Source organism: Oncorhynchus mykiss, chromosome 11 (assembly GCF_057628025.1).
Source record: "Oncorhynchus mykiss isolate SJ-2025 chromosome 11, ASM5762802v1, whole genome shotgun sequence".
Lineage (NCBI taxonomy): Eukaryota > Metazoa > Chordata > Actinopteri > Salmoniformes > Salmonidae > Oncorhynchus > Oncorhynchus mykiss.
The window spans coordinates 69445561-69469760 of NC_143032.1; the positions used below are offsets into that span (position 1 = coordinate 69445561).

Genomic DNA, 24200 nt, shown 5'->3' on the forward strand with positions numbered 1-24200 from the left:
TTTTAAGTTAATCAAATCTCCTACAGAGTTAACTATACAGATAACAGTTTAGAGGTATTAATGATTAGCAATGCTCCATGATGTTACATCAAAAGATTCTTAAGCATATTGTGTACAGTACATCAAAGGTGGAAAATGTGCACTACTCTTAAGTTAATTGCCAGTTCAATTACCAAAGCACTTTGTATCAAGGAGAAAAATTGGTAAGACTAATCCATTCAAACAGACCACGGCACATTCACATAGTTGGGTAGTTTAAATCTGAATGAATGAGAGGTTATTTTACTGAGTCGTCAACCCCTTTGGTCAGATTAATTTGCTCTGTCATTTGTATGTGTGGGGACATGGAGGAACAAATTTACCAACATTTTGTGAGCCCCCGAATTGCTCCAAGGCCTCTAGCAAATGCGTAATTAATAAGCAACACTCCTTTAAATGAGATTAAGACACAGTATCTTATTCCCTTTCATAAAATACACATTGATTTCAAAGGGGAGGCAGTCAATTGACTCTTTCAATAATACATTTATCTAAATAAAGGGAAAAAGCTTTCCTAACAAAAACACTAAGATGGGTCTCTTAATCACTTGTGTGGGGGGCATGAAACACTAAAATTGATCTGAGGCACCCTGTTAACACTACAGACTGGTTTCCCAGACAAAGATTAAGCCCAGTCCAGTCCTGACTAAAAAGCATGTTCAATGGAGTATTTTCTTAAAATAGGACTAGGCTTAACAGGTTATTTCCTGTGTCCAGGAAATAAATCCGACAACAGACAAACACAGTCAGTTAGTGGCTGGGGCTGGGACCGGAGCCTTACCGAAAACAACCACAGTGGCTGTGGAACTGCGTCTTTTGGCCACGATGTTGCTGGCCAGGCACGTGTAGTTTCCTGAGTCGGACAGTCGTGCCTCGTTGATGATGAGATTGTGGTCAGCTCGGGTGTCAATGTTGTCATCCGTCAGGGAGCTCACCAGCTCCTCGTTCTTCAGCCACTCCACCTGCCGACAAGAGAGAAGAGAGAGAGACAGAAAAGAGGTAGGCAGAGTTAGAGAGAGAGACATAGAAAATAGGTAAACATTTAGAGAGAGAGTCAGCGAGAGTTAGAGAGAGTTATTACAGACTTATTACAGAATACAACCACACCAGATCACCCAACCACATGACCGCAGCCATTAGGCGTTCAGAGGGCCATAACCAATTACCAGCAACACAGACAGAGAGGAAAACAAATTATGAATTACAAACTTAGTGATGCTTTATTGCTCCAATGCTCCTACCCTGGTATATGGAACTGCATCGCTGCTTTTGCAAATTATATTCACACTGCGGTGAAATAGGGCTGGTTGATGGATTTACAGGGTGCTTCATATAGCAAACACATGCAGTGTTTTCAAACTGCAAAAACATGCACACACACTGTACAAAATATTAGAAACGCCTTCCTAATATTGAGTTGCACCCCCTTTAACCCTCAATTTGTCAGGAAATGGATTACAAAGTGTATAAAGCATTCCACAGGGATGCTGGCCCATGCTTCTCACAGTTGTGTCAAGTTGGCTGGATGTCCATTAGGTGGCGGACCATTCTTGATAGACACAAGTAAATGTGAAGGGTAAAAATAAAAAAACAGCAACCTAGTAGTTCTTGACACACTGAAATCGCCTGGCACCTACTACCACTATACCCCATTCAAAGCCAAGTGGATATATTTTGTCTTGCCCATTCATCCTCTGAATGGCACACATACAAAATCCAGGTCTCAAATATCTGAAGGCTTAAAAATCTGTCATCAACCTGTCTCCGCTCCTTCATTTACTATTGCAGCTCTGTGGATGTAACATTTATTGACAAATTTGATACCTTACGGAAACAAAGCTCATATTATAAGGAGGATGGGCTCCACCGACATTTTTGAGATCCTGGATCTTTTCACAGTGTTATAAGGCTGAGTTGAGACAATGACTTATCAATGACCCAAGTCCAGCTCATTTAATCCCTACTATTGTGTCACTGAGATGTCATAATGAGTCAGCAAATGTTCATTATCCTAGGGTCGTTGGAAAACAATGTAAGTAACCTAATTTATGTCCCTCTAACTGCCCCGAAGGCCTCTGCTGACCCCACAGCTATTGTATGCAGTAATCATGACCCTATTATAAGAATATTTTGAAGATAAATACACAACGCAGAGGACGAGAGTACTAGAATTAATGATCATCAGGGATCAATGTAAATAGTTGGTCTTCAGGTCAACAGCTGTTTAGAATCTGTGGGATGTCAGTCCTGGACTCAGAGCTACGTGTGCCATGTTTTCATTGGTCTGTACGTTGAGTCTGGAGCAGGATGCTTGTTATTTGGCCATTGGCCCAGTTGTACTGGAAGAATTTCTGATTGGCCAACCCCCAGCTAGGGTGGGGGGCTATAAATGGCATCATGTTCCTTTGTTCTGTGGAGAAAAGCTGAGGACAGGGGAGACTGAACATCTAACTCCCAGCATAACGGGCCCATTAGTATACTACCTGTGGTGTCAAAGGTTGTTGAAAAGTGTGTAGCAGAACAACTGATTGCCCACCTCAACAACAGCCCCTTCACATTACACTCCATGCAGTTTGGCTTCAGAGCGAAACACTCCACAGAAACGGCCAACTGCTTTCTTCTGGAAAATGTGAAGTCCAAGATGGACAAAGGGGGTGCTGTTGGGGCTGTGTTTCTGGACCTAAGGAAGGCTTTTGATACTGTTAACCATGAGATTCTCATCACAAAATTGTCCAAGTTCAACTTTTCCCCTGATGCCTTGAGATGGATGAAATCATACATTGAAGGCAGAACTCAGTGTGTCAGAGTGAGCAATGAGCTGTCGCCCACTCGTAGCTATGATGTGGGCGTGCCCCAAGGGTCAATACTGGGGCCCCTCCTGTTCAGCCTGTACATTAATGATCTGCCTTCTGTCTGTACTGGGTCTGAAGTTCAAATGTATGCAGATGATACAGTGATATATGTGCATGCAAAGAGCAAACAACAAGCTGCACAAGAACTCACTACTGTAATGGTCCAGGTTACAAAGTGGCTCAGTGACTCGTGTTTGCATCTCAATGTGAAAAAAACTGTTTGCATGTTCTTCACAAAGAGGGCAACAGATGCTACTGAGCCAGATGTCTATGTGTCAGGGGAGAAGCTCCAGGTGGTATCCGATTTTAAGTACCTTGGCATCATACTTGATTCCAAACTCTCTTTTAAAAAGCATGTGAAAAAGGTAATTCAAATAACCAAATTCAACCTAGCTAATTTACGATTTATACGAAATTGTTTGACTACAGAGGTAGCAAAACTGTACTTCAAATCTATGATACTCCCCCACTTAACATACTGCTTGACTAGTTGGGCCCAAGCTTGCTGTACAACATTAAAACCTATTCAGTCTGTCTACAAACAGGCTCTCAAAGTTATTGATAGGAAGCCCAATAGCCATCATCATTGTCACATTCTTAGAAAGCATGAGCTCTTGAGTTGGGAAAATCTTGTGCAATACACAGACGCATGTCTTGTATTCAAGATCCTTAATGGCCTGGCTCCCCCTCCACTCAATATTTTTGTTAAACAGAAAACCCAGACATATGGCAGCAGATCCACAAGGTCTGCCATGAGAGGTGACTGTATAGTTCCCCTAAGGAAAAGCACCTTTAGTAAATCTGCATTCTCTGTGAGAGCTTCCCATGTCTGGAATACACTGCCAGACACACATAACTGCACCACATATCACACTTTCACAAAATGCTTGAAGACATGGCTAAAGGTCAATCAGATTTGTGAACATGGTCCCTAGCTGTGTGTTGCCGCTTTCCATGTTGTCTGTTGTCTGTAGCTTGTGAGGTGTGCTTTTATGAATTTTGTCTTGCTGCTTTTTGTTTTATGTTGCTCTGTCTGTATGCTACGTCTTGCTTGTCCTATGTTGCTCTGTCTGTATGCTATGTCTTGCTTGTCCTATGTTGCTATGTCTTGCTTGTTCTATGCTGCTATTGTCTATATTGTAATTGTTTTTAATAACCTGCCCAGGGACTGCGGTTGAAAATTAGCCGGCTGGCTAAAACCGGCACTTTTACTGAAACGTTGATTAATGTGCACTGTCCCTGTAAAAATAAAAAATAAACTCAAACTCAACGTCTATGGATTTGTCCTTCTCAAATAAACAATTTTTCTCCCCCTGATTTGCTTTGTAGTTTGTGTTATTGAAGAATAATATTAACTGCTAACACTATGAACCAGAGTAATAATGTAAGTAGAGCTGGTGTGCCCTAGTAGGAAGTCCACTATGTGCAGCTCACCCTGCACTAATAAACAAATAACCCGAGCATGTCTACCTCAGCTAAGCAAGAAAAACAATTAAGCATCCCAGAAAAGTGTTTAAAATTAAAAATAGCCTATGTTAACATATGTAGCTTAGAAACAAGGTTCATTAAATCAATAATTTGCTAGTAACAGATGACATATTCTGAAAATATCTGAAACTCACTTAGATAATACCTTTGATGATACATTGGTAGCAATACATGGTTATAAAAGCTACAGAAAATACAGAAATGCCAAAGGTGGAGGTGTGGCTATATTCAGAACCACATTCCTGTCAAGCTTAGAGAGGATCTAATTGTAAATACTGTTTAAGTAATATGGCTACAGGTCATCTGCCTCGCCTAAAGCCCATTCTGGTGGGAAGGTGCTATAGACCACTGACAGCGAACAGTCAGTATCTGGATAACATCTGCGAAATGCTTGATAATGTATGTGATATCAATAGTGAGGTATACTTTCTGGGTGATTTAAATATTGACTGGCTTTCATCAGGCTGCCTGTCACATGGATGACGCTGGAGAGACGAAGCCGGTACGGAGAGTAAAACATTTAATAAATAACGGACATGGAACGAGACAGGAACAGCATCAGCAAACAAGTAACACAAACAAAAGACAATCAATACAGCAGTGGGGAACAGAACAAGGGAACTGACAAATATAGGGAAGGAAATAAACAGATGAGTGAGTCCAGGTCAGTCCAATTTTGCTGATGCGCGTGACGAGGGAAGGCAGATGTGATTAATGGATGGAAGGAGTGCGTGATGCAGGGCAGTCTGGCGCCCTCAAGCAGCAGGGGGGGAAGAGAGGGAGCAGACGTGACACTGCCCACTCAAGAGAAGGCTTCATAACTGTAACTAGTGCCTCCAACCTGGTTCAGGTTATCAATCAACCTACCAGTGTAGTTACAATCAGTACAGGATTGAAACCATCAACATGTATTGGTCCTTTCTTTACTAATGCTGCAGAAATTTGTTTGAAAGCAGTATCCAAATCCATTGGATGTAGTGATCACAATATGTTTAGGAAAACCAAAGTTCCAAAGGCTGGGCCTAATATTGTTTATAAGACGACATACAATACGTTTTGTAGTGATTCCCATGTTGTTGATGTGAAGAATATTTATTGGTCTGTGGTGTGTAATAAGCAGTCAATATGTAGCATTTTAAGATCTTTGAAAGTTTCTTCAAGTGTAGTTGCAAAAACCATCAAGCGCTATGATGAAAATGGCTCTCATGAGGTCCACCACAGGAAATGAAGACCCAGAGTTAACTCTGCTGCAGAGGATACATTCATTAGAGTTAACTGCACTTCAGATTGCTGCCCAAATAAATGCTTTAAAGTTCAAGAAACAGAAACATCTCAACATCAACTGTTCAGATGAGACTGCATGAATCAGGCCTTCGTGGTCTAATTGCTGCAAATAAACCACTACTAAAGGACACCAATAAGAAGAAGAGACTTGCTTGGCCAAAGAAACACAAGCAATTAGACCAGTGGAAATCTGTCTTTTGGTCTGATGAGCCCAAATTTGAGATTTTTGGTGCCGCTGTGTCTTTGTGAAACACAGAGTAGGTGAACGGATGATCTCCGCATGTGTGGTTCCCACTGTGAAGCATGGAGGAGGAGGTGTGATGGTGTGGGGTGCTTTGCTGGTGACACTGTCAGCAATTTATTGAGAATTCAAGGCACACTTAACCAGCATGGCTATCACAGAATTCTGCAGCGATATGCCATCCCATCTGGTTTGCGCTTAGTGGCACTATCATTTATTTTTCAACAGGACAATGACCCAACACACCTCCAAGCTGTGTAAGGGCTATTTGACCAAGAAGGAGAGTGATGGAGTGCTGTATCAGAAGACCTGACCTCCACAATCAACCGACATCAACCCAATAGAGATGGTTTTGGATGAGTTGGACCGCAGAGTGAAGGAAAAGCAGCCAACATGTGCTCAGCATATACGGGAAACATCTCAGGTGAAGCTGGTTGAGAGAATGCCAAGAGTGTGCAAAGCTTTCATCAAGGTAAAGGGTGGCCACTTTGAAAAAACAAAATATTAAATATATATTTTTAAATTTAACACTTTTTTGGTTACTACATGATTCCATATGTGTTATTTCATAGTTGAGAGGTGTTCACTTTTATTCAATAATGTAGAAAATAGTAAAAATGAAGAAAATCTCTTGAATGACTAGGTGTGTCCAAACTTTTGACTGGTACTGTATATCTAACCAAATTATGAAAGACAAGCATTGTAATTTTTTATTCTGTAAAGTAATTGTGGAAGAGGTGAAAAAAATGTTGTCTATCAACAATGACTATTATGACTATTATGTTTCAGGTAAGACCCAAATGCAGACTGTGTTGAAGTAACAATGTTTATTACGGCAAGAGGGGCAGGTAAACGAGTCAGGCAGGGGTCGATAATCCAGAGTGGTGGGGACAAGGTATAGGACGGCAGGCAGGCTCAGGGGTAGGCAAAGTGGTCAGGCAGGCGGGCTCAGAGTCAAGACAGGAAATTGTCAAAGCCAGGAGGGCAAAAATCAGAGAGACTGGGGAAAAGCAGGAGCTGAGACAAAAACGCTGGTTGACTTTACAAACAAGATGAACTGGACATGTGAAACAGATCAGGGTGTGACAGCCGCCTCCCCCCTCCCCTCTAGGGACGCCACCTGGTGTCCAACCTAGGCGCATACCTGGTTGAGCGGGGTGCCGGCGTTGGAATTCAAAGATGAGGCCTGGGTCCAGGATGTCCCTAGCGGAGACCCAGCACCTCTCCTCCAGGCCATAACCCTCCCAGTCAACCAGGTACTGGAAACCCCTGCTCAGAGGTCGAACCTTCAGGAGACGTCTCACCCTGTATGCCGGATGGCCATCGATGAGACGGGGGAGAGGGGTGGGCCTGGAAACAGGAGACAAGGACTGTGAGACATGGATTTACATCTAGACACATGAAAATGTGATGAAGACCTGATGGCGCTGAAGAACATGGCTCCTAACCTATTGTGCAATTCTGTTAGTTTAACTTATTTGGTACATCATTTATCTGCTACTGTCTCTTATGACCGAAAATAACTTCTGGACATCAGAACAGCAATTCCTCACCGCGGACTGGAAGAAACTTTTTCCTTAATTAACGAGTCCGACGAGAACGATTTACTGCTTTCACTGGAACAGGCCCAGATCCCCATAATTTTTTTGAAGAAAAGACACAGGAAAAGGGGCCGTAGATTGGGCTGCCTTCTGGGCATCTGTAGGCGAGCAAGTAAACTCCCCCTGCCATCCGTTCTTCTTGCTAACGTGCAAACATTGGAAAATAAAATTGATGACCTACGATTAAGATTATCCTACCAACGGGACATTAAAAACTGTAATATCTTATGTTTCACTGAAATGATACGGATAATATAGACCTGGCGGGAGTTTCCATGCACCGGCAGAACAGAGAAGCTACATCTGGTAAGACGAGGGCTGGGGGTGTGTGTCTATTTGTCAATAATAGCTGGTGCGCAACGTCTAATATTAAAGAAGTCTCGAGGTATTGCTCGCCTGAGGTAGAGTATCTTATGATAAACTGTAGATCACACTATTTACCAAGAGTGTTCTCATTTATATTATTCGTAGCCGTCTATTTACCACCACAGAACGAAGCTGGCACTAAGACCGCTCTCAACCAACGCGATAAGGCCATAAGCAAACAAGAAAACCCAGAAGCGGCGCTCCTAGTGGCCGGGGACTTTAATGCAGGGAAACTTAAATCAGTTTTACCAAATTTTAACCAGCATGTCACATGTGCAACCAGAGGAACAAAATCCTTGACCACCTTTACTCCACACACAGAGCTGCATACAAAGCTCTCCCCCATCCTCCATTTGGCAAATTTGACCATAATTATATCCTCATGATTCCTGCTTACAGGAAAAAACTAAAGCGGGAAGTACCAGTGGCTTGCTCAATACGGAAGTGGTCAGATGACACGGATGCTACACTACAGGACTGTTTTCCAAGCACATACTGGAATTTGTTTCGGGATTCATCAAATGGCATTGAAGAGTGCACCTACTCAGTTACCGGCTTCTTCAATATGTGCATCGACGACATCATCCCCACAGTGACCGTACGTACATATCCCAACCAGAAGCCATGGATCACAGACAACATCCGCATCGAGCTAAAGGCTAGAGCTGCAGCTTTCAAGGAGCAGGAGACTAATCCGGACGCTTATAACAATTCCCGCTATGCCCTCCGTGTTACTTTTTATGATTATTTTTTACTTAAGTCTATTTGGTAAATATTTTCTTAACTCTTCTTGAACTGCACTGTTGGTTAAGGGCTTGTAAGTAAGCATTTCACACAATGGTCTACACTTGTTGTATTCGACGCATGTGACAAATGAAGTTTGATTTGATTTGATTTCAAGTAGGAAGTATACAGTGGGTACGGGGCAACAGAGGGCGAACAGCAGAGGGGTTAATGATCTTGGAGCAGGGGAGAAAGGTCTCGGCTTCCGGGAGTGTGTCCGTGAGGTTATAGCGGCGTGCCATTGCATCCGGCTTAACATCCTTGGGTACCGGTCGGGGTTGCGGAAGCGAAGTGGCCCGGGCCTTACTTACTTACTTACTGGACCCCTCCCAGAGGTCCTGGTACTCCGCGGGAATGGCAGAGAGGTCCAGGGCAATTTCCAAGCCCCCAAGAAGATGTCCCGGGGCAGGCAGAGCTGATTTCAGGCAATGAGTGTGGCAGAAAGGGCTCCAGCCCATGATGGCACCAGTAGACCAGTCAATCGAGGGATTGTGTCGCTGGAGCCAAGAGAATCCCAATACCACAGGAACCTGTGGAGACTCAATTAGCACGATTTGGATCGTCTGGCTGTGGTTCCCCGACACTCGTAGGTTGATGGGGGTGGTATGGTGGGTGACCCAGTCTATAGAACGCCCGTCCAGCGCATTCATGGGAATGGAGAGGGGTTGAGTTGGGAAGCCCAGCTCGGACACCAGGGTAACGTCCATCAGACTCATATCGGCTCCCGAGTTGATGAGTATCTGGAGAGACTTGAACTGGTCGCCCCACAGCAGGGTGGCATTGAGAGGGGGGCGAGTAGGGGGAGAAGCTAAATTGTCCTTAAGACCCACCTGGGTACTCATTCCTACCAATGAGCTAGGTCTCTTTAAGGGACAGGTTGACACATAATGACCGGCAGTACCACATACAGACAATGCTGGGTGTTAAGTCTGCGTACGTGTTCGGCTGGAGACAGCTTAGCCCTGCCGATCTGCATCGGCTCGGGAAGAGGTACATCGGCAATCTTTAGAGGCTCTTGGAGGAACTCGGGTAAGCTCAGATCCTATCGGGGACGTAGACGCCGGGGACTTCCAGAGTCCATCAGATACAAGGTGGGATCCTTGAGTGAGCGATTGGGACTTCTATCAGACCTCTTCTCCCTCCTACGTTCCCGTAGCCATCCATCGATCCGGATGGTCAAACCAAATGAGTGAGCTTCACCGGTAGTTCCCGGGCTGCAAGCTCATCCTTTACTTCCTCTGATACTCCATGCAGGAATGTGTCAAACAGCTCTTCCGGGCTCCAGGCACCCTCCGCTGCTAGCGTGCGGAAATCCACTGCATAGTCTGCCACACTTAAGGAGTCCTGCCAAAGCTGGAATAACCTCTGGCCAGCCTCTCTCCCAGATACCGGAGCTTTGAAAACTTCTCTCCTCCGCCACAAATACCTCCAGACTGAGGCAGACGGTGGATTGTTGCTCCCACACCGCTGTGGCCGCCCAGGCGAGTTCCCTCCCAGACATCAGCGTAATGATGTACGCTATCCTCGAGCAGTCTGATGGGAACGAAGAAGGCTGCAGCTCAAAAACGAGGGAGCACTGGGAGAGAAAGGCCCGGCAGGTTTTGGAATCTCAAATCAAATCGATTTATATAGCACTTCTTACATCAGCTGATATCTCAAAGTGCTGTACAGAAACCCAGCCTAAAACCCCAAACAGCAAGCAATGCAGGTGTAGAAGCACCTGCATTGTAGCATCTTGTAGCATCTCCATTCTGGCACTCTGGGGGAGGTAAAAGGGATTCCCGGAAAACTGGGGTGACGGCGCTGCTACTAGCCGGGTTACTGAGGGGCTGGGAGGATACCGTCGTGGTAGGCTGCATAGTAGGCAACCTACGGAATTGCTCCCGCAATGTGTCCAATGCTAGGTTGTGACGTTAGGTCACGGCCTGGAACCCTTCCATCAGAACGCGAGGCAACTCCTCGTGCCTAACCAATGGTGGCTCCCTGGGAGGAGATGGCGTTGCGGAGCTGGTGCAAGTCTGCTGGGTCAGCCGTGGCCCGTTCGTAGGCTCCAGCTCAGAGTTGGGGCAGGCAAGGGTCAAAACCAGGAGGGCGAGAAAAAGAGAGACTGGGGAAAAGCAGGAGCTGAGACAAAACATTGGTTGAATTGACAAACAGGACGAACTGGCAACAGACAAACAGAGAACACGGGTATAAATAGACAGGGGATAATGAGTGTCATCTGATGAAGATCATCAAAGATTACTGATTCATTTTATCTATATTTCTGCTTTTTGTGACTCCTATCTTTTCCTGGAAAAATGGCTGTGTGTTGTTTTGACTTGGCTATGACCTAACATAATCATATGTTGTGCTTTCGCTCTAAAGCATTTTTGAAATCGGACATGATGGGTAGATTAACAAGATGTTTATCTTTCATTTGCTGTATTGGACTTGTTAATGTGTGAAAGTTACATATTTCAAAAAAAATAATCAGAATTTCACGCGCTTCCTTTTCAGCGGAATGTTTTCGAGGGGTTCCGCTAGCGGAATGCCTACCCTAGAAAGGTTCAACTCTGAGACTATCGATCCGACAGAATAAGAGCAAATCTTTGATACTAATTACAAGTCTGCAGCAAGGAATTCTATACCATTGAATGCGAAGGCCGACAACCGCAGAAACATCTATTCTATAACAAAATTTCTGAATATTACTCTGAAGTAGCCATTCTAACCAAAGACTCCAGAGATGCAGAGAGAGGGGCGGATGAACTTCCAACAGAGATCACGATGACACACTGAGTGTAAATATATATATTGATTGCAATTATTCCCGAATGAATGAGCGTTCATGTGCAAAGGATTAGCATTTCAATGGTTATAATTGTCAACTTTGTAGCATCTTTCGCGCCCTTCTCAGTCTCTTTGTCTACCAAGCCCCAATGCCGGTTTAGCCCACCAGGGCACATCCCCTATCATTTCCTTGTAACCAGATCTACTTTGTTTGTTTGCGTGTGCATTTCTGTGACTATTTAGTTAGTTAATAAATAAATGATTGAGACAATTGATGTATGGATGACTCATAGTGAAGACTGGGTTCGTGCAGATAACCAACAATTTTCGATGTTTGGAATGAGACTAACGTGAGGTAAAGAATAACTCATTCATTAGAAGTCTAATTGATCAGATATTAAAATATCTGAAAGTTACAGTATATTAGGAAAATTGTAACTTTGTAATCTGAATATTTTCCTTGGTGCCCCGACTTCCTAGTTAATTACATTTACCTGATTAGTTAATCACATAATAATAATTACAGAGAATTGATTTGATAAACTAACAGTCTTCAGTTTAATGATGCCAAAGACACGACAATAGACACATGCATACAAACACACAATAACATACGGACTATACACACATGTATAGATGGATTTTGTGTTATAGATATGTGGTAGTATAGTAGAGGCCTGAAGGCACACACTTAATATGTTGTGAAATCTGTTATGAATGTATTGCAATGTTTTTAAAATGTATAATTTCCTTAATTTTTTTGCCCCAGGAAGAGTAGCTGCTGCCTTGGCTAATAGGGATCCATAATAAATACAAATACAAATCTACACTTATTGAAGTGGATTTAACAAGTGATATCAACAAGGGATCATTTGCTTCACCTGGATTCACATGGTCAGTCTATATCATGGAAAGAGCTGGTGTCCCAAATATCTAGCACACAGTGTATTGCACTGCATGCACATATTTATACACACACAATCATATTTCATAGATAGGCCTATTGTATTCTCCTCCGCAGATCTACTCTGATGTACAACCTCTCTGACGTCAATGAGTACCATACTTTATGACCTAGAAACAGGAGAACTAGGAATAGCTGAAGCCTTGTTTCCCTTCACTTTAAACAAGACTTGGAAATCCCCTTCAATGGATTCCAGATTCCAAGGCGCAATTAAAAGATACCCTTTAGCAAGATGGCATCAGAGGCAAGCAGTTAATGTACTAAAGTAGGAAGATAAGGGGAGGAAAAGACTGGGGATTGACTCTAATGTTTCATGATTAAAACAATCTGTCACTGGAAGAGAGCCGGCGGTAGCGGTGGCAGAGGAGTGTTTCCCTCTTTATGTATTTATTTCAATTTCATCAGGGGAAATTTGCGAGTTGAAAGAGGCAATTAATGCGTGGCACAATCCGCCTGGCCCTCACTGAGCTGTAGGACCTGCTCTACATTACCGGGCTGTCGCCTGCCACTGCTAACATCCTTAGGGTAATGATGAAAAGATCCACCCGGCAGAAACGGAAGGAGAAGGAAAAAGAAAGTGTGGCGGGGACAAATACAAATTAGCCCTGTAAGTGTGTGGCGGAGGATGTGAGAGATGAATTGCCTAATTGGCACATTTGTTTCAATTAGGAGGTGGCCATCAGTGTCACAGGCTTGATGGAGAACCGGGTTCCAGGCCGAGGCCATGTGTATCTGTGGGGACGTGGGAGGACCTCTGATCTCCTGGAGCAGAGCGGAGAGGACACTGAAACCTCGGTGACAGTAACATCTTGTAAAGTCTTATGTTTGTAATGTCTTTGGACCCCAGGAAGATCAGCTGTCATCATGCCATATAAAGATACAAATCTGAGACCTATACAGTAGGTGGGTGACAATTGGCAGCATAGCTGTGAAAATGTTGTTATATTAAATGTATTGCATTGGAGCCATGAGAGTGTGCAGATTTTCTTTTCTAGGTGACACTCACATTCTAGGTGAGGCTCTAGTATATGGCTGTGTCTTTGTCTCTTCCCTACTATCCTGGGAACCTACTATAGCTCAACAGGTAAAAGCATAGAAATGCTGATGCATCATGTCATGGCTGATTCTCTGAGGGAATCACAGGCTGTGTCCAAACTGCACCCTTTTGCCTATATAGCTCACTGCTTTTGACTAGACCCTTATGGGCCCTAGTCAAAAGTAGTGCACTACATAGGCAATAGGGTGCCATCTGAGACACAGAGTTAGTAGTGCTCCCCTTCAGACAACTGTGCTGAGGAGCCATGGAAGGTCTATAGATACACGTGGTGGAGCTTGTGACAGTGTGGGTGGGGTAACTTTTTTCATTCCTGTGTATCTCATCAAGACAATTACAAGAATTAAACAACTATGACAGACGAGCCCCAGGGACTGGGAGATGTCATGTAGCCCCACTGAACACAGAGTCAGTAGCGAACGCCAAGTGTGTTAGTAATCCACCCCGAGGTTTACGAACAGAGATGTACACACACACGCACAAAGACGCACCCGCACACACACACACGCACGAAGACGCACACACGCACACACAGATTGAGCCGAATCAAAGTCTTTGAACTTTGCATGCCTCTATGTGTTCATATCTGTGTGAACCAGACATACATGCAGACAGGGGAGGGGAGGGCTGTGTCGGAGCTATCTCCACCGCTAATGTGTTTGCCACTCAGGAGGGTTAATCAAAAAAGATAGGGAAGACAAAGCACGGTTGTGTAGCCAGTCCGCCTTCCTGTTGCTTCCCAAATACCGCCTCTCCTCCCCTGAGCAACGTGGCAGCACCACAATACTATTCCACCCAGATCTGTCTTATCTTAGAAAAGAAAATTGAGCTCTTTACTGCACTGCCCGACCACACTGGGGAATGTAATTGCTTGGCTTAATAATGAAACTCATCATTTTCTCTTTGAGAGTTTGCTCTGACCTGTGCGGAATTAACAGCGGGGGCAGAGCTAGGGAATTGGAAAGAAGCATGATGGCACATAATAAAATCAAATAAAATTGTATTTGTCACATGCCTCATAAACAACAGGTGTAGAATAACAGGGAGATGCTTACTTACGGGCCCTTCCCAAAAATGCAGAGAGATTTTTGTTGTTGTTGACAGAATAGCAAAATATTAACACAAGGAATAAATACACAATGAGTAACAATAACTTGGTAATTGAGGTAGATATGGCCACTGTATAACACACACACACATACACACATACGTAAGTATGTGGACACCCTTTCAAGTTAGTGAATTCGGCTATTTCAGCCACACCCGTTGCTGACGTGTATAAAAATCGAGCACACGGGCATGCTTACTTGTTGGAACATTGCTCCATAGGCAATTAAAAAATATATATGTTTTTATATAAAAAATAATTGCCCTTTTATTCTACCCAATTTCGTGGTAATCAATTGGTAGTAGTGCCTTAGACTACCACGCCACCCGGGAGGCCCTCCATAGACAATTGGCAGTAGAATGGCTTTACTGAAAAGCTCAGTGACTTTCAACATGGCACCGTCATAGAATTCCGCCTTATCAAGAAGTCAGTTGGTCAAAGGCCCTTTCCTGTTTCAGCATGACAATGCCTCCATGCACAAAGCGAGGTCCATACAGAAATGGTTTGTTCAGATTGGTGTGGAAGAACTTGACTGGCCTGCACAGAGCCAGGACCTCAACCCTATCGAACTCCTTTGGGATGAATTGAAACCGCGACTGTGAGCCAGGCCTAATCACCAACATCAGTGCTGAATGGCAGCAAGTCCCCGCAGCAATGTTCTAACATCTAGTGGAAAGCCTTCCCAGAACAGTAGAGGCTGTTATAGCAGCAAAGAGAGACCAACTCCAGATTAAAGCCAATGATTTTGAAATTAGATGTTCGACGAGCAGGTGTCCACATTCTGTTAGTAATGTAGTGTATATACAGTGCATTCGGAAAGTATTCAGATCTCTTGACCTTTTCCACATGTTACGATACAGCCTTATTCAAATATTAATGATTTTTTTTCTCATCAATCTACACACACAATACCCCATAATGACAAAGCAAAAATAGTTTAGACAGTTTTACAAATGTATTAAAAATAAACTGAAATATCACATTTACATAAGTATTCAGAGCCTTTACTCAGTACTTTGCTGAAGCACCTTTGGCAGCGATAACAGCCTCATGTCTTCTTGGGTACAACATTGGTACACCTGTGTTTTTTGGGTGTTTCTCCCATTCTTCTCTGCAGATCCTCTCAAGCTCTGTCAGGTTGGATGGAGAGCGTCACTTCACAGCTATTTTAATGTCTCTCCAGAGATGTTCGATCGTGTTCAAGTCAGGGTTCTGGCTGGGCCTCTCAAGGACATTCAGAGGCTTGTCCCAAAGCCACTCCTACGTTGTATTAGCTGTGTGCGTTGTCCTGTTGGAAGGTGAACCTTCGCCCCAGTCTGAGGTCCTGAGAGCTCTGGAGCAGGTTTTCATCAAGGATCTCTCTGTACTTTGCTCCATTCATCTTTCCCTCGATCCTGACTAGTCTCCCAGTCCTTGCCACTGAAACATCCCCACAGCATGAGGCTACCAGCACCATGCTTCCCCGGAGGGATGGTGCCAGGTTTCCTCCAGACATGACACTTTACATTCAAGCCAAAGAGTTCAATCTTAATTTCATCAGATCAGAGAATCTTGTTTCTCATGGTCAGAGAGTCATTCGGTGCTTTTTGGCAAACTCCAAGTGGGTTGCCATGTGCCTTTTATTGAAGAGTGGCTTCCGTCTGGCTACTCCACCATAAATGCCTGATTGGTGGAGTGCTGCAAACATGGTTGTTCTTCTGTAAGGTTCTCTCATCGCCACAGAGGAACTCTGGAGCTCTGTCAGAGGGTTCTTGGTCACCTCCCTGACCAAAGCCCTTCAGCCCCGATGGTTCAGTTTAGCCAGGCGGCAAGCTCTAGGAAGAGTCTTTGTGGTTGCAAACTTCTTCCATTTAAGAATGATTGAGGCCACTGTGTTCTTGGGGACCTTCAATACTGCAGAAATGTTTTGGTAGTCCAAGATCCAGCTGCAGAGGGAGGTGTTTATTTCCAGGGTCCTGAGTTTAGTGATGAGCTTGGAGGGCGCTATGTTGTTGAATACAGCTGTAATCAATTAACAGCATTCTCACATAGGTGTTCCTCTTGTTCAGGTGGGAGAAGGCTGTGTTGAATGCAATAGAGTTTGCGTCATCTGTGGATCTGTTAGGGCGGTATGTGAATTGTAGTGGGTCCATGGTGTCTGGGATGATGTTGATGTGTGCCATGGCCAGCATTTCAAAGCATTTCATGGCTACAGATGTGAGTGCTACGGGGGACGATAGTCATTTAGACATTGGTGAGCAAGATCAAAGTGGGAGGGAACAGCTGGTGCTCTCATGCATGGTTCAGTGTTGCTTGCCTCGAAGCGAGCACATAAGGCTGAATGTGGAATGGTATTGTAGCAAAAAGTAGCTCATTCACTGAAATTAGTTACAGTGAATCAATAGTATCACCCAATTACTTTGATGGCAATAGTAAAGTCTGTGTATTTTGGAAGAAACTAACAAGAAAGGAAGGCAATTACATGTGGAATGTAATATATTTATTGTTTGCCACAATGGAAATGCACTAAGAGTTTAACAAGCTGTTTTAGTGCCTTTTGTTCCTTTTCACTTCAATTGGCTAAATTAGTCAAAAGCAGTATTGGAGGTAGAATGTAGTACAAATAATCACAGCAGCACGCCAGTGTTCTTTTCTCTGTGATTTTTTTCTTCCATTTATGAATAATTACATTTGAAACACTTGGAATTATCATCTTGTGCATCCCAGATGATACCCTGTGTAGTGCTCCATGGGCCCTGGTCAAAAGTAGTACTACTAGAGAATGGGGTGCCATTTGGGATGCAGCCCTGAAATTGTTCAGTATTTTGTGTCATGGTCTGGGTTCCCATTTCTGAGACTGTTCAATGTGTTTAATTTCACATTAAGATATTTTCATTCCATAAATTAAGTGTGGTGGTTTATAGTTTGACTGTTCATTTCACTTTCCTTTCAGATGATCCTAGAATGGGTTCATTATTCAAGATTTTCTGATGTCGGCTCCAGTCCAAATGATTTGAAACGTTATACATCTAACCCATATACACACTCCTCATTAAAATATTCATTACTTCTTTAATACAAGAGTAAATGTGTTATGATGAAAAAATAGGAAACCACAGTCAATTATTCTCTCACACATTTTTGACTTTGTTAACTTCGCTAAGCTGCGGTGCTAAAATGGTAAAAATAATTCCAACATATGGCAGATCAAACAAAATAAAAGTGGTATGAGTAGGCTGTATTATTATTCTTGTGGTGTATAGGAATATAACATTTTATACTTCTCCTTCTATTCCTAATGTGCGTGGTTACCTCAATGACTGAAGTTGGATATATATTTTAATGAAACCCCTTATGAAGTGAAATTTAAAAACGACCACTGAAACTTAATCTTAAAAGTAAAATTAAGAGTATTGACTTGCTCTTTGCTTCAGCACATTTGCAATGTCCATAGATATCTGATTTGAATGAGAATAAAATGCCAAAATGCAGTGTGTTTTCAAAGCAACTCACTTAACAGCCTCACTTGAAAATGTGTGCCTGCTCCCAGGTGGCGCAGTGGTCTAAGGCACTGCATCGCAGTGCTAGCTGTGCCACCAGAGACTCTGAGTTCGAGCCCAGGCTCTTTCGCAGCCGGCCGCGACCGGGAGGTCCATGGGGCGACGCACAATTGGCCTAGCGTCGTCCGGGTTAGGGAGGGTTTGGCCGGTAGGGATATCCTTGTCTCATCGCGCACTAGCGACTCCTGTGGTGGGCCGGGCGCAGTGCACGCTGACCAGGTCGCTAGGTGTACGGTGTTTCCTCCGACAAATTGGTGCAGCTGGCTTCCTGGTTGGATGCGCGCTGTGTTAAAAAGTAGTGCAGCTTGGTTGGGTTGTGTTTCGGAGGATGCATGACTCTCGACCTTCAACTCTCGCGAGCCCGTATGAGAGTTGTAGCGATGAGACAAGACAGTAACTACTAACAATTGGATACTATGAAATTGGGGAGAAAAAAGGGGGTAAAAAAAAATAAAAATAAAAATAAATTTAAAAAAATGTGTGCCTGAAAAAATTTGAAGTGAGATGGAGAGCCAAGTAGAGAGCAGAGCAGTAAATCCAGTGTTACGTTTCCCTTATGCAAGTAATGTTCCAGAGAGCCGAGCTAGGAGACAATCTCAGCCTCTCCCAAAGTGCCAGGCATAGGCTAATAGAAGCGGTCTCAGCCACAATGATGCAAAATGTATCCAATTCCGAGCGACTTATTAGCTTGCCTCGACATCATTGCTGACCGAAGGAGTTTCTGAACTCGTTCCTCCAGAGGGATGTTTACAGTGCATCAAAGACACCAACTCACATTCTATTAGAGCTGAGAGGGGTGCGAGCAGGAGCGGGAGCAGCATCCATCCCACAGTCAGCCAGCCTGCCGAAAAAAGGCTCCCAAAAACCTCACACTACACTTGCAATCTCAATATTTCATGAAGAGGTGGGTACTGTACAATGGTCTGGGCTGTGAACGCCTGCTCTGTGTTATACAGTATTCACTTCTGGCTGAGCTCATTTATGTTGACAAAGGACTGGAGAGGAGATTCTGGGCTCTTCTCAGCCTGGTCTGCATCCCAAATGGAACCCTATTCCATATAGTGCACTACCTTTGACCAGGGCCCATAGGGCTCTGATTGAAAGTAGTGCACTACATGAGGAATAGGGTGCCATTTGTTACACAAACCAGGCTGGCATCACCCCCACCATCCTCTCCACGCTGAATCATTCATAACTCACAGGTTACCCACAGCCAAAATCCACTCAAACCCACACATGCACCACAGAGCTATAGTTCATACTGATTAACTCTAGACACTGCATTTCAATAATACTGTATGCACATTTATTTTGAAAAGTGCATCCAATAACACTGTCATCGTAAAAAAAATCACAGTGTGTAGTGTATGCCTACAGCTGACACAACACAGTCGGGAATAAATATGTGTTCAAAGCAGACAGTTTTCCCCTTGCTGCATAAGAGTTGAAATGCTTTATTCTAGAGCCTCTCAACAGCCTGGAGTGTAAGGTAAGCTGTTCCCTGCACAGAGAGGCTCCTACACTGTTGGAGGGGTCATAACTGTTAAGGGCTGGGAAGCTGGGGTCTTACCTCTGCTGCTGGCACTCCCTCTGGGGGGCGGCAGTGCAGCACGATCATCCCTTTGATTGGAACTTCCTTCCCCTGGGGGTCCTGCTCAAAGTTCTTCCTCAGGTCTGTGTGGGGAGATAACACCCTGCTGTCAGTCCACCCCATGCCCAGCCTGCCCTCAATCTCCCCATCACTAACACCACTTGCCACTGACTCTCCCTGCCTTACCCTGTCCTTAGTTTGGACATGACATCAACCTTGGGAGTGAGGAACGGGTCTGCCTCCCCGGCTCCATCTGTCTGCAGGTTGCCAAGGTTATTTGGAGGATAGACTACACTGGCTGATGAGTACATATTCATACATATATGCCCATTAAACTTAAAAGTATATGTCATGGGGATCATTTTTTTTTGCTAAGTTGCACGTCGGCTTTCTATCCATCTAGTCCTGCAGTGCAGTTTTGGCCACGAGCCATAATGTGAGACTGAGGTGCTTTATAAATATAATGAGTAGAACGGACATAGAAACTCGGTCTCTGACCATTGAAATTTGACTGGTAAACTCATGGGGACACTCAAAATGACACCAGTCCACCCACAATGGCATAACTGACCTGAATATAATTTCAGGTCATTATTTTTATTTTATTTAACTGTTATTTTACCATGTAAGTTCTATAGGTCAGTGTTTCCTCATCCTGGTCCTGGGGACCAAAAAGGGTGCACATTTTAGTTTTTGCTCTAACATTAACCCACCTGATTAAACTAAAGGCTTGATGAGTTGGTTAGTTGAATCAAGAATAAAGTGCTAGACAAAAACACCCCTTTGGGTCCCCAGGAATAGGATTGGGAAAAACTACTATGGGTGATACAATACTGTAGTAGGCTACTCACATGCGATGTGGACCGTGGCCTTGCGGCTCTTGGAGGTGCCTAGGTGGCTCCAGGCCACACATAGACACCAGTAGTCCTCTGGGCCGTGGAAGTCCTCCACCTGTTGACGGGACACGTTGATCAACACCTCACGCACCTTCAGCCCTGCATGGGGGAAAGAAACAGCCAGTAAGTGAAGTTACTGTCTGGATCAAATGTTCTTTGGAGAAAGAAACAATGTACCGAGGACATATACAGGACCTCTGGTGCTCAGTCCTTGGAGTCCTTAGAGTGCCCTAACTGTTGTTGAGAGATCTTTAAGGGAGTGGGATGGGACTGGATCAAATATTTACTATACACATAGCTGTCTGGTAGTACTAATCAATATTGTGGTAAAAATACATTAGGCTTTTAGGAGGCCTGACACTTTGCCCCAATCAGTGAGTGCCTAATGTGATTCTGTTCTCCCTGTCCTCTGGCTCTCTGCTTGGATATTGAAAGTGCATAACAGATGAAATAGGCAGCCTTCAAAGACTCTCTCTGTTGTGTGTAATGCCTAATACCGCTAACAAAAAAAGTTGGTTGGACATTTAATATTTTAGTTTTAAACCTAAACTGGCACACCTGATTAAATTAGTCAAAGGCTTGTGGATAAGTTGACTAATTAAATCAGATGTGCCAGTTAATCAGGTGTTCCCTGAGGAGAGGGTTGGGAGACAAGCTTCACATCAGACCTGCTTCAAAAATAATATTATATGTACAGCAGTGTTTCCCAACTCCAGTCTTCCAGTACCCGCAACAGCACACATTTTGTTGCAGCCCCGGACAAAAATACCCAATTCAACTTGTCAAGGGCTTGATGATTAGCTGACAATTAGATTCAGGTGTGTTTGTCTGGGGCCACAACACAAATATGTACTGTTGGGGGTACTGGAAGACTGGAGTTGGAAAACGCTGATGTAACAGTTACCCTGACAGCCTCCCGAGTGGCACAGCAATCTAAGGCGCTGCATCACAGTGCTAGAGGCGTCACTACAGATTCAGGTTCGATCCCGGGCTGTGTCGCAGCGTAGTCCGAGTTAGGGGAGGTTTTGGCCTGCCAGGATGTCCTTATACCATCGCGCTCTAGCGACTCCTGTGGCGGGCCGGTGCGCATGCACGCTGACTCGGGTTGCTAGTTCCTCCGACACATTGGTGCGGTTGGCTTTTGGGTTAAGCAAGCAGTGTGTCAAGAAGCAGTGCAGCTTAGTAGGGTTGTGTTTCGGAGGACGCATGGCTCTCGACCTTTGCCTCTCCAGAGTCTGTACAGGAGTTGCAGCGATTGGACAAGACTATAACTACCAATTGGATATCACAAAAAAGGGGTAAATAAATAAAGGTTACCCTGACACAATAACACATAGTATAAACCCCTCAAAATCAACTGGACCTCCAAGCTAGTTCCACTGCATTTTTTCATGGTTCCCCTCTAATCAGGGCCCGCTTTAGACCTGGAACACCAGGTGGTTTCAATTTCAGGTAGAACAGAGAACCAGCAGGCTCTGGACCTCATATGGTAAGAGTTGAGTACCCCTAGCATGAACCATAGTTACACAAGCATAGCAAGCACAATTCAAACCTAGTACATTTTTAGAACAAGCACATTAAAGCATGTCCGAACCAATGGAGTCTCCCTATGAAATCCTCTTAGCGCCGCAACATAAACCTCCCCAGCTGAAATCTTTGCAGACCTGTTATATAGTTCTGTATTGATAAAGGCTTCCATTTTTATCTGAGCCATGGGCTTAGGGACCTGTCATGTGTTTTCTTTCCTCCTTTTCAGAGCCTCCATAGCCTGCAGCCCTCCCAAACATAGGATTAGAGAAAAGATGTAACGTGTGAGGCTTGGGACAGAAAAATACCAATCTAGGCTGCGTGCCAAATGGCGCCCTGTTTCTTACACAGTGAACCACTATTAACGAGGGCGGTATGGGCTATTACCTAGTGAACTATACAGTGCACTAGGCAATAGGGTGCCATATGGGACATAACCCTAGTCTCTCAGCACCCCGTCCTCTCCTCTGGGTTTCCTCTCCTGCACACAACAATAAATGCAGCCTATTCTAACATGCTCGTTGGCAGTCACACCAGCACACCATGTACTGCATTTCAGACTTTTGAATACATAATAATTAAACACCACCAAACACTGAATAGCAGCAGGAACATGTCCCTAGATTAATGCTGTTGCTTGAAGATACAGAACAAGATACATATTTAAAGGTCAGCTGTATGAATAGGAACAATCATGCCACTAAGAACTAAATCAGCTACCCTATATTATGTTGAGGCTGTGAGGAAAGTAGTGTATGGATGATAACAAACAACCTCAGCTGCCTGTTAGTCTCCAAACAGATTTTACAGCAAAAATGTTGTTGGAACTCGGTCCCCTGCTCTCCTCCAAACAAATTTGAATTCTACTGGAACACGTGGAGCATGCCACTCTGGAGATGAACAAAAAACCACCACTACAGCCAACCAGCACTTCACTTAGTGAGACAAACATAATTCAGAATTCCCCTGCAGAGATATGGCAATTGACAGAGTGGGGGTGAAGAGACAGGAGAGAAAATCATGACTAATGACTGCACATAATCCCCCCCAAAAAAGAAACACTGTGAGCAATATGCTAATGGAAGCTGGCAGGTCCTGCACTCTCCGGCATCTCTCCGAGGGGCACGTTTCCTTGAGGACTTAACCGTCCGGGACAGGTGGTGTGCCTGAGAGACAGACCCGAGCTTCGGCACTCTGTCATCCCTATTTGTTTACAGGCGGAACACCATTGACAGGACTTATTAAACTAAACCTCTGATTTCTTCCACCCCACTCTGCTTTATTCTTTATCCAAGTGGCTCTCGCAGTGACTAAGTCATCCAAAAGGCAGAATTTTTCAGAGAGAGAGAGCGAGAGACAGAGAGAGAGAGACTTAAGCCATGGCTATTGGCTTTTTTAAAATGAGAATGGAGGTTAAGGTGGTGTGAGCCTAGTTGGAGGGGACAAGGCAAGGCTAATCCGCTCTCCCTATGGCCTTGCCATGGCTCAGCCTATTGAGTTGGACAACAGGAATGGCATAGGGAGAGGCCGGATCCCACTTCAATTTCAGAGGGCTTGGATCATTGTGAAAAAACAGGTGAGATTTGGAACAAGGTTATATCTGTATACTGGCACATGGCTTGCATTGGCTTAAGCCTGATTATTCTTCATAATATGTTCTACATAGACAATTATCTGTAGTGTTTCAAACCACTACAATTCCCATCAATGCCTGCCTCCTACTCTCCTGCAGGTCTGGGTTTCCCTGCGGTGCAGTTGGAAAGAAGCCCCGAGCTACACTTCCCTTCCAGAATCCCCTGGAAGGCTCTTTGGTGGTGGGTGGTACAAAGTCAAAGGTCCTCTGGAGTGCACTAGCCATCACTACTTCACCTGCACAGTGTGCTAGCATGTTGATGTCTCCAATGAGCATTCCCTTTTAACACATCCTCCCACCCTCTGAGAGCCTGTTACTGGCCTCTGTCAACACCAGGCTTTCTGCCTCCTGCTCAAGTTGTTTAACAAGGGTGGGTTGGCTTAAAAAATGGATGTGTGGAAATCTTGTTGCTTTCAATAAGTGTTGCACATAAATGAGAGAGAAGTATGGTGATGTATTTGA

The 24200-nt window shown here is 44.2% G+C and overlaps 1 protein-coding gene across 4 annotated transcripts in view; it reads right to left on the reverse strand.

Moving 5' to 3' along the window:
• The window catches only part of LOC110536281 (netrin receptor UNC5D), a 214593-nt gene that overhangs the window by 46132 nt on the left and 144261 nt on the right, over window positions 1-24200 (reverse strand). For all 4 annotated transcript variants that reach the window (XM_090191045.1, XM_021621993.3, XM_021621994.3 and 1 more), the window contains exons 3-5: window positions 20534-20677; window positions 19662-19765; window positions 821-1001 (exon numbers count right to left, since the gene is read on the reverse strand). In XM_090191045.1, the coding sequence (XP_090047171.1) occupies window positions 821-1001; window positions 19662-19765; window positions 20534-20677 (429 nt within the window). The remainder of the gene's footprint in view (window positions 1-820; window positions 1002-19661; window positions 19766-20533; window positions 20678-24200) is intronic.